We start from the raw sequence: 15,351 nt of genomic DNA, 5'->3' as shown, positions 1-15,351 counted from the left end.
CTCTTAAATACAAATTTACACAGACATATTGTGAAACAGTAACAACACTGTTTGAGATCAGGACATTATATGAGAAAAAATTTTTAATACATCTCTACATTAAAATGTGTAAGTTTTTTATTCTCTTTCAATAACTTTCTGTCCCTTCAAAGAGTTCTGTACATGTGGACCTAAATATGGTACTGGTGCTAATTAAGGTGGAGAAAGCTCTTACGTATTTCAATCTTTATTCTGTTAACATCTTCATTTCTTTACAAATAATAGTTGGGAATCTCTTCACTGACTTAACTCACTATATTAAAGTTGAATATTTAAAATAGAAGACTATTTTAAAAACGATCAAATGGTGAAATAAATATTAACACCAATGTAGATAGTGGTCAGAAACCAAATATGTCTACATTTTCTGTAGAAGTCCATTAAACCTCCATGAATCATTATTGTCCATCAATTTTATTACTTTTTCTGTACTTCAAACAACCCCTGAGTGACAAAAGCCTAATTTTCACTTACCTGCATTAGTCTCTCCAACTGATAGAATTTACAGTGAAGATCTTCAAAGTTGTTTTTGTAGAGATCTCGCAAACCATAGTCATACATGATTTTCACCAAAACACAGAATGCTTGTTCCTCTGGCATCTATAGGAAAACAGATACATAGAGAACCTGACTGAGTGGCATGTGGCCAGAATGTCAGAAAAGTCCCTTCATGTTAGCAGTCCGCTGCACCAATGGCTAAAGGCCTCTACTCACGGTTCCTGAGTTCAAGCCCCGCATCGGGCTCCGTGCTGGCAGTGTGGAGCCTGCTTGGGATTCTTTCTCTCTGCCCTTCCCCTGCTCATGCTCTCTCTCTCAAAATAATAAATAAACTTTTAAAAAAATAGGTAATACACTCACATGATTCAAAAATCAAAATGATGCAAAAGTATATAAAGGTAAAAGTCTTATTCCTCTCTATCTCCAAGTATAATAACCCCCATACCCGCCCCCCCATCTCTTTGGCATAACCTTATAACTATGTTCAATAATTTCTCATGTATCCTGCTAGTATTTCTTTATGCAAATAAAAGAATCACACTTATTTTATTTCTTCCCTTATCTACATAGAAGATAACATTCTCTAAACATTACTATGCATCTTGCTTCCACAGGCCCCCCCCCCCCCAAACATATTCCCAAAAGAGGGACTGCTGGGTCAAAGGGTAAGTGCAATTTTAATTTTGATAGACAGGGAGAGGCTGCCTTCCCAGTCTTCTTGATACTGCTATTTTCTTTCTATATAAATAGTTTTTAGGAAAGAATGTTATGAACTTCCAACATTAAGAGTTAAATGACAAACTCTAATATACCCTTCCTAGAGGTATTTTTATCTGAACAGAAAATGAAATCTTAAACCCAAGAAACAAATCTCTACATCGTGGTATCAATAAACTGAAGGGATTTAGAAAGAAACATATCCAATATTCTAGAAATTACATCAAGCCAACAGAAAAAGATTTTATCTTCAACTCACTGTCCTAAAATGTAACTGTTTATGTAAACATTTACTTGCAATGTCACTTCTTTGAAAATCTGACCTTGGCTGATTATGATATTTGACACCTTGTTAAATTAACTGCCTGCCTGAATAATTGAATCAAGTAGAATTCTATTTACCCACTTAGAAATGTAACTGTTTATTTAAATTCCTACACCAATTGGCCACTTGTATTTTCTACTTACAAACCATAAAATATGTAAATTAGTTAAATAAAACCTAAAGTTAAGTAAGTACACTTAGTTGTTGTCATTTCAATTCTATAAATATTTACTTATTTTGTATTTTTTAAGCTTATTTATTCATTTTGAGAGAGAGAGAGAGAGAGAGAGAGAGACAGACAGACAGACAGAGTGAGCACATGCAGGGAAGGGGCAGAGAGGGAGGGAGAGAAAGAATCCCAAGCAGGCTCCACACTGTCAGCTCAGAGCCCAATGTAGGGCTCGATCTCAGACACCGTGAGATCATGACCTGAGCCAAAATCAAGAGTCAGACCTTAACCAACTAAGCCAGGCACTTCTACTTATTTCTTTTTTATCTGAGTTGTTTGGGGCTTTGACCCCAGGTGTTCAAGTCAGCAAACATTTTTCAGCTTACACTTATTTAGATACAAGTGCACTGTATTCTTCCCTCTTTTAACAATTCTGTCATTGGAGCCTCAAGTGACACTGACTTGCACATGCATGGTGTACCCCTCTTACCACCAAGGTCTTAGGCTCTCCATCTTTCTCTTGGATCTTTCCTAAAATGGCCATACAAAAGTGCTCATGTAAGGTAATGGTAGCCAGCCCTAGAGAAACGAATTCACTTATAATCTCCCTCTAAGTGAATGATGTTTAGTTAAATAGTTGGTATCCTATAAAGGGAACAAGCCTTGGGGCGCCTGGGTGGCGCAGTCGGTTAAGCGTCCGACTTCAGCCAGGTCACGATCTCGCGGTCCGGGAGTTAGAGCCCCGCGTCAGGCTCTGGGCTGATGGCTCAGAGCCTGGAGCCTGTTTCCGATTCTGTGTCTCCCTCTCTCTCTGCCCCTCCCCCGTTCATGCTCTGTCTCTTTCTGTCCCAAAAATAAAATAAACGTTGAAAAAAAAATTAAAAAAAAAATAAAGGGAACAAGCCTTTATTTCCTTAAATGGGTAAAGCCATTAAAGTAAATGAAAGGTTTAAATGCCGTATGGGATTCACACAGCCAGTCACTGAACATGAGAGATGTATGCAGTGTGCTAGGCCCTGTGCACACAGAAGTAATGGTATAGCATCTTCCCAAAGGACAACTAAACAGGCAATCTCTTTGACTTTGATATGGACACACCAATCCTGGGATAAACAACATCGCTACAGCGAGAGCACAAGCAAGGGGTGGGTATGAGCTCGACCAGGAAAAATTAGTCAGGAAAATGACAAATGAACGTAAATCTTTACTTTGCTTTTAGGTATGGAGCTTAAATTCTCCCTCCCTCCGTCTATCTCCCTCATCTCTATCTCACTCTTCTCGGCTCTTTCCTCCCCACTCCCCATCCATTTCTCTCTCACACACAAACAACATATTTAATACGCGTTCTTAAAAAGACAAAAGCCTTTATACGTTGGAGTTTGATCCCCCAAAATAAAGTGGCCCAATTCCAGTCCATAACCTTTATTTTAAAAAAAGAAAATCTGGGGCGCCTGGGTGGCTCAGTCAGTTGAGCGAATGACTTCGGCTCAGGTCATGATCTCGCGGTCCGTGAGTTCAAGCCCCGCGTCGGGCTCTGTGCTGACAGCTCAGAGCCTGGAGCCTGTTTCAGATTCTGTGTCTCCCTCTCTCTGACCCTCCCCCGTTCATGCTCTGTCTCTCTCTGGCTCAAAAATAAATAAACGTTAAAAAAAAAATTAAAAAAAAGAAAATCTCCATTTGGGGGAGTGGGGAGTCTTAGAGCTCTTGTCTTCCATGTCTAGCTTCAGGCAACAAAAATCAAGTTTTCAATTTCCAGTAGGTTCACATGCCACACAAAAATGGTAGACGAACCCTATAAAATACCAGCCCAGCTGGGGTAGAGTCAATACTGAAGATCAGTGAAGACGAAGGTCAGGCATAATAGGTTCTTACAGGATCTCAGATACCGTCTCATCATAAAACTGACTAAAAATGAACCCTTATGAAGCCAAAAAGGCTGTGAAACAAAATGAGTGAGAAAGTAATGTGAAACACGTATAATCCTTTGGAAAGTGAAAATGCAACCTTCTCTTTCTAGTTTAAACACTAAATGCAATCTATTCAGCATGTCTAATTAAGCTTCCCTGGATATTTCTCTTTCCATTAGTAGTAGCAACCAGGGCAAGCAAATAAAACTTAGCAAAAAAATGTCAAAGATTTTAAAAATGAAAATAAAGATCTAAAAATATATAGAACAGACAACAAATACTGACTGACATTTAAACTGCAAAGGCTTGTAATGATATTTTGTTTTTGAAGGATAAGATAATACATGTTTGAGGAAGATATACCTTAGAAAAGTGTCAGTATCAGGGAGTAAAAGCTGATCCTAGACTGGTGGTATTGTGAAATGTGAGAAGTCTGATAGGAAAATATAGTTTGGAAATGCTTTCTTTGTAAAGTTTTATCTAAGTAAAATCTACACCCCATGTGGAGCTCGAACTCACAACCCCGCGATCAAGAGTCACATGCTCTTCCAACTGAGCCAGTGAGGCACCCCCACAGTTTGGAAATTCTAAACAATAATCACTTACTGATGGCCACGAATGATTCCAACAATGGCACAAGATTTTACTTCTAAAATTAAATAATTTATTAGCATTGTCAATGCAAATAAACATAATACTAATAATTCTATTAACAAGTTGGGTAATAGGGGTCTTGCTAAAGCATTAGGAGTATTTGGCCATTATCCAGAACTCATCAAACAGCACAAAGTAAATGGACTGGAGTTGAGAAGTGCTGTGTAGCAGGGCAGCATTTGATAGTATTTCCATCATCCAGATTAAAACATTTACAAACAGACTCAGAGGTCAGATAACAGTACAATGCAGCAAAACAATGAGTAAGTGATTTTCAGTATTTACTACTTCTGGATTTTAAAACTTTATATCATTGTAAGCTTAATCATTCCATTTTCTCCAGCTTTATTGAGATGCAATTGACATAGAACACTGTGTAATTTTCAAGTGTTCAAAGTGATGATTATATATAGATATGTTACAAATATAACATATATATATATTTCTCAAAATGATGACCATCATAGATTAGTTAAAAGATCTGTCACCTCACATAGTTACAATTTTTTCGTGTAGTAAGTAACTTTTAAGATCTCTCTTAGCAACTTTCAAATATACAGTACGGTATTGTCAACTACAGTCATCAAACTGTTAACCAGAACTTATTAATTTCATAACTTAAAGTTTGTACCATTTCACCACACTCACCCATTCTCCCCCCACCCTGTGGCAACTACCAATCTACTCTCTTTAATGACTTCAGCTTGTTTAGAGTCTACATATAACTGATACACACTTATTTTCTTAGGATAATGCCCTTTAGGTCTACCCATGCTGTCACAAATGTCAGGATTTCCTTTTTTATGGGTGAATAGTATTCCATTATATGTATATGCCACATTATCTTTACCCATTCACCTGCTGATGGACATCTAGGTTGTTTCCATGTCTTGCCTATTGTAAATAGTGCTGCTATGAACATGGGGGTGCTAATATCACTTTAAGATGGTAATTTCATTCTTTCTGGATATATATTCAGAAGTGGAATTGCTGGATCATAGGGTAGTTCTATTTTTAATATTCCGAAGAACGTCCGTACTGTTTTCCATAGTAGCTTCACCAGTTTACATTCCCACCAAAGTGTACAAGGGTTCCCTTTTATCCACATCCTTGCCAATACTTGTTACCTCTGGTCTTTTTGATAATAGTTATTTTAACAGGTGTGAGACAATATCTCATTGTGTTTTTTATCTCCATGATGATTGGTGTTGTTGAGCACCTTTTCATATACCTGTTAGATTCTGAGTATCTTCTTTGGAAAAAATGTCTATTCAGGTCATCTGCCCATTTTTTCATTGGGTGATCCGCCCCCTCCCCTCCCCGAGTTATAGTTCTTCATATGTTTTGGATATTAATCCTTATCAGATATGTGGTTTGCAAATATTTTTTCCCATTGTGTAGGCTGCCCTTTCATTTTGCGGATGTTTCTTTTGCCATGAAGATGTAGTCCCACTTGATAATCTTTGCTTTTGTTGTCTGTGCCTTTTTTTTTTTTTTTAATTTTTTTTTTCAACGTTTATTTATATTCGGGACAGAGAGAGACAGAGCATGAACAGGGGAGGGGCAGAGAGAGACGGAGACACAGAATCGGAAACAGGCTCCAGGCTCTGAGCCATCAGCCCAGAGCCCGACGCGGGGCTCGAACTCACGGACCGCGAGATCGTGACCTGGCTGAAGTCGGACGCTTAACCGACTGCGCCACCCAGGCGCCCCTTGTTGTCTGTGCTTTTGATATCCTATCCAAAGAATCACTGTCAAGACCAAAGTCAAAAAGATTTTTATCTATGTTTACCTCTAGGTGGTTTCAGGTTTCAGGTCTTACATTTAAATACTTAACCCATTTTAATTTTTATGAGGTGTAAGACAGGGGTGCAGTTTCATTCTTTTGCATGTGGTGTCCAGTTTTCCTAACACCATTTACTAAAGAAACTACCCTTTCCCCATTAAATATGCCTAGCTTCTTTGTCAAATTATTAGTTGGCTATATATGCATAGCTTTATTTCTGGGCTCTCAATTCTGTTTCATTGGTCTACAGAACAATTTTTATGTCAGTATCATACTGATTACTATAGTTTTGTAGGAGATACTGATATGTCAGTATCATTTGATTACTATAGTTTAGTAAGAGAGTTTAAAATCAGAAAAGTGTGATGCCTCCACCTTTGCTCTTCTCCTCAGGACTGTTTTGGCATTCAGGGTCTTCTATGTTCCCACACAACATTTTAGATTGTTTTTTCTAATTCTGAAAAACTGTCATTGGGATTAAGTTTTTAAAATTAAAAAAATTAATTTTAGAGAGCACAAGTGGGGGAAAGGGGCAAAGGTGGGGGGAGAAAGGGAGAGAGAAAGAATCTTACACAGGTTCCATGCTCAGCATGGAGCCTGACGTGGGGCTCGATCCCACAACCCTGGGATCATGACCTGATCCAAAATCAAGAGCCAGATGCTCAACCTACACAGCCACTCAGGCACCCTTGTCATTGTGATTTTAATAGGGATTGCATTGAATCTGTAGATGACTTTGGTTATTACCAATTCTTCTGATCCATGAGAAGGAGTATGTTTCCATTTATGTCTTCTTCAATTTCTTTCATCTATGTTTTATAGTTTTCAGTGTACAGTAATTCACCTCCTTAAATTTATTACTAAATATTTAACTTTTTGATACTACTGTAAATGGGATTATTTTATTTATTTTCCAGATAGTTCATTGTTAAGTATATAGAAACATAACTGAAGTTTGGATGTTGATTTCAGATCCTGCAACTGTAATGAATTTGCTGATTAGTTCTAACAGTTTTTTTGGTGGAGTCTTTAGGGTTTTCTATACATAAGATCATGTCATCTTCAAAGAAAGACTTTCATTTTTTTCCTTTCTGATTTGGATATCTATGATTTCTTGTTCTTGCCTGACTGCTCTGGCTAGCATATCCACTACTATGTGGAATATGAGTGGTGAGAGTGGTCTCCCTTGTCTTATTCATAGTCAAGAAAAAGCTTTATTTTTCTTTGTTTCAGTGCGGATATAACTGACACATAACATTATATTAGTTTCAGGTATGTAACATAATATGTAACATAATAGTTCAATATCTGTACATAATTGAAATCATCACAAGTCTAGTTAACATCTATCACCATTGATGTTCAATGATTTTTCTTGCAATGAGAACTTTTAAGATTTAATCTCAGCATTATACAGACGCCTGGGCTGGTCAGTTGGTTAAGCCTCCCAACTTCGACTCAGGTCGTGATCTCACAGTTAGTGCATTTGAGCCCCATGTCAGGCTCTGTGCTGACAGCTCAGATCCTAGAGCTTGGAGCCTGCTTCGGATTCTATGTCTCCCTCTCCCTCTGCCTCTCCCCTGCTCATGCTCTCTCTCTCTCAAAAATAAATAAACATTAAAAAATTTTATTTAAAAGAAAAGATTTAATCTCTTAGCATTTTTCAAATGTGTAGAGCAGTATTATTAACTATAGTCACTATGCTGTACATTACACCCCTATGACTTACTTATTTAATAACTGGAAGTTTGTACCTTTTGACCTCCCCCTCACCCATTTCATGCACCCCTAACCCCCCACTTTTGGCAACTATTTGTTTTCTCTATTTATGAACTTTTTTTGGTAAGATTCTACATGTGAGATCATATAATATTTGTGTTTCTCTGTTTAACTTATTTTATTTAGCATAATGCACATACATATATGAGACACATTTTCTTTATCCACTCATCCATCCATGGCCACTTAGCCTGCTTCAATATCTTGGCTATTATTGTAAGTAATGCTACAATGACCATAGGGGTGCATATATCTTTTGGCTTCAGTGTTTTTATTTCCTTTGGATAAATACCCAGAACTTGAACTGTTAGGTCATATGGTAGTAATATTTTATTTTTTTGAAGAATCTCTATACTATCTTCATAGCAGCTGCACCAATTTACATTCCCACCAATAGTACACAAAGGTTCCCTTTTCTCTACATCTTTGCCAATACTTGTTACTTTTTGTCTTTTTGATAATAGCCATTGTCCTATATATATGTATATATGTATATATGTATATATATATATATATATATATACATTGTCCTACAGTATATATAGTATATACTATATATATAGTATATATATATATATACACATTTTCCTATATATATGTATATATATATATACGTATATATACACACACATACATACGTATATATATATACGTATATATACACACATACATACGTATATATATATACATATATATACACACACATATATGTACATATATATACACACATATATATGTATATATATACACATATATACATATATATACACATATATACGTATATATACACACGTGTATATATATATATACGTATATACACACGTATATATACATACATATATATACGTATATACACGTGTATATACACACATATACACGTGTATATACACGTATGTATACATGTATATACGTGTATATACACATATACACGTGTATATACATATACATATATGTGTATATACACGTATATATACGTATATACACACACATATATACGTATATATACGCATATATATACGTGTATATACATATATATGTGCATATATATGTGTATATATATAAGGTGTATATGTACATATATAAGGTGTGTATATATATATATATATATACACACACACATATATAAGGTGATATTTCATTGTGGTTTTGATTTGCATTTCCCTGAGGATTGGTGATGTTTGGCACCTTTTATTGTAGCTCTTGGTCATCTGTATATCTAAAGGGAAAACTTTCAACCTTTCACCATTGAGTATGATGTTACTGGTTTGTCATATATGGCATTAATTATGTTGAGGTACATTCTATACCCAATTTGTTGAGAATTTTTATCATGAATGGATGTTGAATTTTGTCAAATTCTTTTTCTCCATCTATTGAGATGATCATACAACTTTTATCTTTCATTCTACTAATGTGATATATCACATTTATGATTTGCATATGAACCATCCTTGCATTTCAGGGATGAATCCCACTTGCTCGTGGTGTATGATCCTTCTAATGTGATGTTCAATTCAGTATGCTAGTATTTTGTTGAGAATTTCTGCATGTATATTCATCAAGAGTATACTGTCTTACAGTTTTCTTTTTTTGTAGCGTCCTTAATATGGTTTTGGTGTCAGGGTAATGCTTGCCTTGTAAAACGAATTTGGGAGTTTTCCCTTCTCAACTTTTTGGAAGAGTTTGAGAAGGACTGGTATTAATGGTTCTTTTAAAGGGTTGGTAGACTCTACCAGTGAAACCATCTGGTCCTGGACTTTTATTTGTTGGAGGATTTTTGATGACTGATTCAATCTCCTCTTACTAATTATTGGTGTATTCAGAATTTCTATCTCTTCAGTCTTCATTGGCTGTTTTTAGGAATTTATCCATTTTTTTCTAGGTTGTCAAATTTGTGGGAGCGTACTTATTCATAGTAATCTCATGATACTACGTATTTCTCTGGTATCGGTTGTAATGTCTTTTCTTTCACTTATAATTTCATTTATATGATTCTTCTTTCTTTTTTATTTGGTTAGTCTAGCTAAATGTCTGTCAATTTTGTTTACATTTTCAAAGTACCAACTATTAGTTTTGTTAATATTTTCTATTGCTTTTCTATTCTCTATTTCATTTGTTTCTGTTTCAGTCTGTATTATTTTCTTCCTTCTACTAATTTGGGGCTTAACTTGTTCTTATTCTAGCTCCTTGAGGTATAAAGTTAGGTTATTTGAGATATGACTATTTCCTTGATGTATGCATCTATCACTATAAACTTCCCTCTAAAGCTGCTTTTACTGCATCCTGTAAGTTTTGGTATTTAGTGCTGCCATTTTCATTTCTCTGAAGATCTTTTTTAATGTTTTACTTATTTTTGAGAAGACAGAGCATGAGCAGGGGAGGGCAGAAAGAGGGGCATGGAGAGAATTTGAAGCAAGCTCCAGGCTCTGAGGTGTCAGCACAGAGCCTGATGTGGGGCTTGAACTCACGAACTGTGAGATCATGACCTGAGTGGAAGTCAGACACTTAACCAACTGAGCTACCCAGGTGCCCCTCTTTCAAGGTATTTTTTAACTTCCTTGATGATTTCTTCTTTGAATCACTGTATGTTCAGGAGCGTGTTGTTTAATTTCTGCATATTCACGAATTTCCCAACTCTTCTCCTGTTACTGATTTCTAGTTTCATACCACTGTGATGGTAAAAGCTACCTTATACAGGTCCTATATTCATAAATTTCTTGAGATTCTTTTCCGTGACCTAACATATGATCTATCCTAGAAAATGTTCCATGAGTTCTTGAGAAGAATGTGTATCCTGCTGGTGTTGGGTGGAATGTTTTGTATTTGTCTGTTTAGTCCATTTAGTCTATAGTGCTGTTCAAATCTGCTGTTTCCTTATTGGTTTTCTGCCTAGATGATCCATTGTTGACAGTGAGGTTTTAAAGTCCCCAAATATTACAGTTGTTATTTATTTCTCCTTTTAGTTCTGTTTGTATCTGCTTTATATATTAGGTGTGCCAATGTGGGTGAATACATGTTTTTAATTGTTATATCTTCTTGACAGCATTTTTATCATTATATGGTGACTTTGTCTCTTTTGACCTTTTTTAGCTTCAAGTCTATTTTGTCCAATGTAAGTATAGCTACCTCTACTTTCTTTGGGTTACAATTTGCTTGAAATATGTTTTTTTCTCCTTTTACTCTCAGTCTGTATGTGTCCTTAAGACTAAAGTGAGTCTCTTATAGACAACATATTATTGGGTCTTATTTTCTTTTTCCAATCAGCTATTCTATATATTTTGATTGGAGAATTTATCCATTTATGTTTAAAGTCATTATTAATAGATAACAACTCACTATTGACATTGTGTTAACTATGTTCTGACTTTTTTTGTGGGTTGTTTCTTGCTTTCTCTTTTGCTGTCTTCCTTTATGATTTAATGGCTTCCTGTGACAGTATGCTTTCTCTTCTTTTCTCTTTAGTGAATCTACTGTCAATTTTGCTTTGTGGTTACCATGAAACTTACATAAAATATCCTATAGTTATAACATCCTATTTCAGGCTTAGGAAAACTCAACTTTGATAGTATACAGAAATGGGATACTTTTACTTCTCCCCCCCACCTCACACTTAAGGTTATTGATGTTAGAATATACATCTTTTTTATATTGTATAGAAAAAATTATTGTAGTTATGGTTATTTTTAATATATTTATTTTTTAACTTTACACAAGAGTTGTAAGTAAATTATGTACTACCACTACATATTACACAAACTGACTTTGACTACATATTTACCATTACCAGTGAATTTTACACATTCATATGCTTTCACAATGTTAATGAGCATCCCTTTTATTTCAGCTTGATAAATGCCCTTCAGAGTTTATTGTAAGAGAGGTCCAGGGATGATGAACTCCCTCAGCTTTTGGTTGTTTGGAGAAATCTTTATTTCTCCTTCATTTCTGAAGGTTAGCTTTGCCAGGTATGATATACTTTTGCTCTCAATATGTCTTTGAATATATCGTCCCACTCTTTCCTGGCCTACAGTGTTTCTGCTGAGATACTAAATAGTTATATGGAGAGTTCACTTGTATGTGGTGAGTAGCTTCTTGTTGTCCTCAAAATTCTCTTTGATTTTTGACAACTTAATTATAATATGTCTTGGTGTAACCCTGTTCAGATTATAACCATTTGGGGTCTCCTGGGCATCATAAATCTGGAAGTCCTTTTCTATCCCCAAGTTCGGGAGGTGTATAGCCATTGTTGCTTTAAATGGACTTTCTTTCCCTGTTTCACTTCCTTCTGGGATTCCCATAATGCATATATTACTTCATGTGATGGTGTCCCATAAGTTCTATAGGCTTTCTTCACTTTTTTTCATTTTTTTCTTTTTGCTCCTCTGACGTGACAGTTCAAATGACTTATCTTCCAGTTCACGGATTCCTTCTTACATTTGGTTGAGTCTGTTGTAGTTGTCTATTAAAGTCTTCAGTTCAATCATTGTAGTCTTCAGCTCTAGAACCTGTATTGTGATGGTTTCTATTTCTTTCTTGACTTCATTTTGCTTTCCTAACTTCATTTAGTTATCTGTGTGTTCTTGTAGCTCACTGAACTTTGAAAGGATTATTCTGAATGTTTTATTAGACATTTCATAGACCTCCATTTCTTTATAGTTACTTGAGCTTTATTAGTTTCCTTTGGTAGTGTCATGTTTACCTGATTCTTCATGATCCATGATTCCTTATGTTCTTATCTGCACACTTGATTAAGTGGTCTCCTCTTCCACACATTACAGGTTTGCTTTGGCATGAAAAAACCTTCACCAGTTAGCTCAGCTTAAGTACTAATGGGTTAGTTAGTAGCATCTGTGGGAAAGCAGGGCGTGCTATCAGAGACCAGTTGAGTGAGGCCACTGCTCATGCTCTGAGATCTGGGGGGGATGGTACTGGCTAGGCTACACAGTTGGGTGAGCCTGCTGGCTGTGCTAAACATTCAAGTAAGACCAGTGGGTGGGCTCACAGATTGGGTGGGGCTGCTGGCAATGCTCCATGGTTAGGTGAGGCCACTAGCTTGGTTCTGCAATCACTTTTAGACGAACACGGTCAGAGGCCACATTCCCTGGCAGGGTGGTGCCACTGGTTGGACTCCCCAGTTAGGCAGAGTTATGGGTTGGCCCCTGAAACAGCCCCTGGTCAAGTGGGGTCTCAGGTTGTCCTGCCTGACCAGATGGTGATGCTGGCTGGCCTTTGTGTTCAGGTGGGGCCATGGGGCGTATCTCAAAGTTGTGCAGGACCATAGGCTTGGCTTCACAACCAGGCAAGCCACTGACTGTGCTCTGCTGTTGGATAGAGTAACTGCCTGGGCTCTCTGGTCAAGAGGGGTTTCCAGCTATTATCCCACAGATGAGTGAGGCTAGAGACTGTGTTCTGTGCTCAGGTGAAATTACTGTCCAGGTTTCCTAACTAGGTGAGGCTGCAGGCTGTATTCAGCAATTGAGTAGGAGCATAGCCTGGGCAAGACTGTAGGCTGGACACTCTGGCTTGGTGGTTCTGTAGACTAGGTTTTGAGTCTGCCCAGGGTCACTGTTATGCAGGGCCAGAGGCTATGATCAAGAGTTGGGCATGGCTTCTGACTTGGGTCTCTGTCTGAGCAGGGCTATAACATGGAATCTACAGTAGCTTGGATTCTCTGGTCAGGACTGGAGGCTAAGCTCAGCAACTGGGAATTTCCTTCCCTGTCTGAGCAAAGCAGAACACGTCCCATGGCCAGTCTGGCCCATTGACTAGGGATCCAAATCAGGCAGAACTGCCAACCAATATACGTTTTTTTAAGAATATTAAGAATCTGGAGCATGGGGATCTCTAATATTGAATGCCCATCTTTGCTATATACATATAGGATCTCTGTCGTAAAATCAGTGCTGTTTTATTGGGGAAAGGAGGAGATAAGTATTAACATCTTATAATTTAAGATATCAAAATATCATCCATGGCTCTATGAAATACAAAACTAAGGACCTGTCTCACATGTGTAATCTGAGAATCAATCATGATGTAATCATTGTTTGGTAACAAATGTTGATAAGTATCTGCCATCTGTACTAACACTGAATGGAGACAGTCTCTAAGCTTCGTTGCTTCTTTCTGCAATGAACCATAAAACAAAGCAGGTCTAAGTACTTCAAAAGTTTTTAAGGCTCACCTGATGTAAGATACATCAACATATGTTTCAAAGTAAAATTATATGTTAATATAAAATAATCCCCTTATTTAGGATAAAACTAAATTTTCTGTTATCCATGATGGTGTTTCATATATTTCTGTAATAAATCTATGTTTTTCCATGAAGGCAATGAAAATTCCACTAATTTTTAGTTTTCTTCAACAAAGAAAGATGCTAGTGACAACTCTGAAAATCATGAACTCGTGAGTGTTCATTTTCTGTTTACAAATTGGAAAGCAAATAAAACGAAAACTTCTAGCTGTTCATTTTCCTTTTAAATCAAATACATGCTAAAATATATTTAAATTAAATGTCTATTTATAAGCCATAAAACATATTGTACAACATACTAGTTTGCTGTGTGCAATCGATTTAAGCTAGTGGGACAAGGGTCCAAAAGAAAAGGCAGAGTAAATAATTACCAATTTTAGAAAAAAATAGCAACAAATAGTATTATTAGAGGTGTTCGTTCATGACTCCATCTGATCCTCATAAAAATTCTGTAAGGTGTGTATTATTTTTACATGTTAAATATTAACTAGTGGAGTTCAGAGAAGTTAAGTGATTTTCCAATAACTACACATCTATTAAGTAAAGCCTGGATTTAATTCCATGGTTGTATGCTTTTTTTGTGCCAGATACAAAATAAGACCCTTTTCATTAATAATATATTCAATATTCATAAAAATCCTAGAAGAATGATAATATTACTTCCATTTTATAAATGAAGAAGCTGAAGCTCAGAGAGTTTAGGAAACTTGAAAGGTATTAAACCACAATTCAAATGTATAGTTGTGCCTTTCATTACCCATGAAAGAGTTCAGCTTTGAAAGGGCAGAGAAACCAAAGACAGTAGTTAATGGGAAGATCAAGAGACTGCTTTTAAAGGTAAGATGTCTTGAGTGTATTTACGCACATGGAGATGTTGTGAAATGGCTCAAAAGAAGTGAAGCAAGAATTAACTTGGAACAGAAAAATTTCTTGGATCTTAAGGAAAAAAAATGATTTAGGAGTACAGGACTTACTAAAAAATACAGCTCATTAAAAATTTCAGCTACTCTAAGTCAAGGTTATGTCACATGTAGAAGAATGCTGAATAATATAATGGCACACGTACTTTTACTTACATATACATATAAAGACACTAGGAACTCAGTATCTTCCATCTTCGGTTCTGCAGAAACGTTTTTTTTTTTTTTTTTTTAATTTTTTTTTTCAACGTTTTATTTTTTTTTATTTTTTTGGGACAGAGAGAGACAGAGCATGAACGGG

At 36.2% G+C, this 15,351-nt stretch overlaps 1 protein-coding gene across 7 annotated transcripts in view; it reads right to left on the bottom strand.

Annotated features, from left to right (window-relative positions):
* RABGAP1L (RAB GTPase activating protein 1 like) overlaps positions 1-15,351 on the bottom strand; it is a 774,838-nt gene that overhangs the window by 269,382 nt on the left and 490,105 nt on the right. For all 7 annotated transcript variants that reach the window (XM_030303098.1, XM_030303093.1, XM_030303096.1 and 4 more), the window contains one exon: positions 514-639. In XM_030303098.1, coding sequence (XP_030158958.1) covers positions 514-639 — 126 coding nt within the window. The remainder of the gene's footprint in view (positions 1-513; positions 640-15,351) is intronic.

The sequence above is a fragment of the Lynx canadensis genome, chromosome F1, assembly GCF_007474595.2.
Source record: "Lynx canadensis isolate LIC74 chromosome F1, mLynCan4.pri.v2, whole genome shotgun sequence".
Classification (NCBI taxonomy): Eukaryota; Metazoa; Chordata; class Mammalia; order Carnivora; family Felidae; genus Lynx; species Lynx canadensis.
This window is presented reverse-complemented; position numbering and strand designations above follow the sequence as displayed.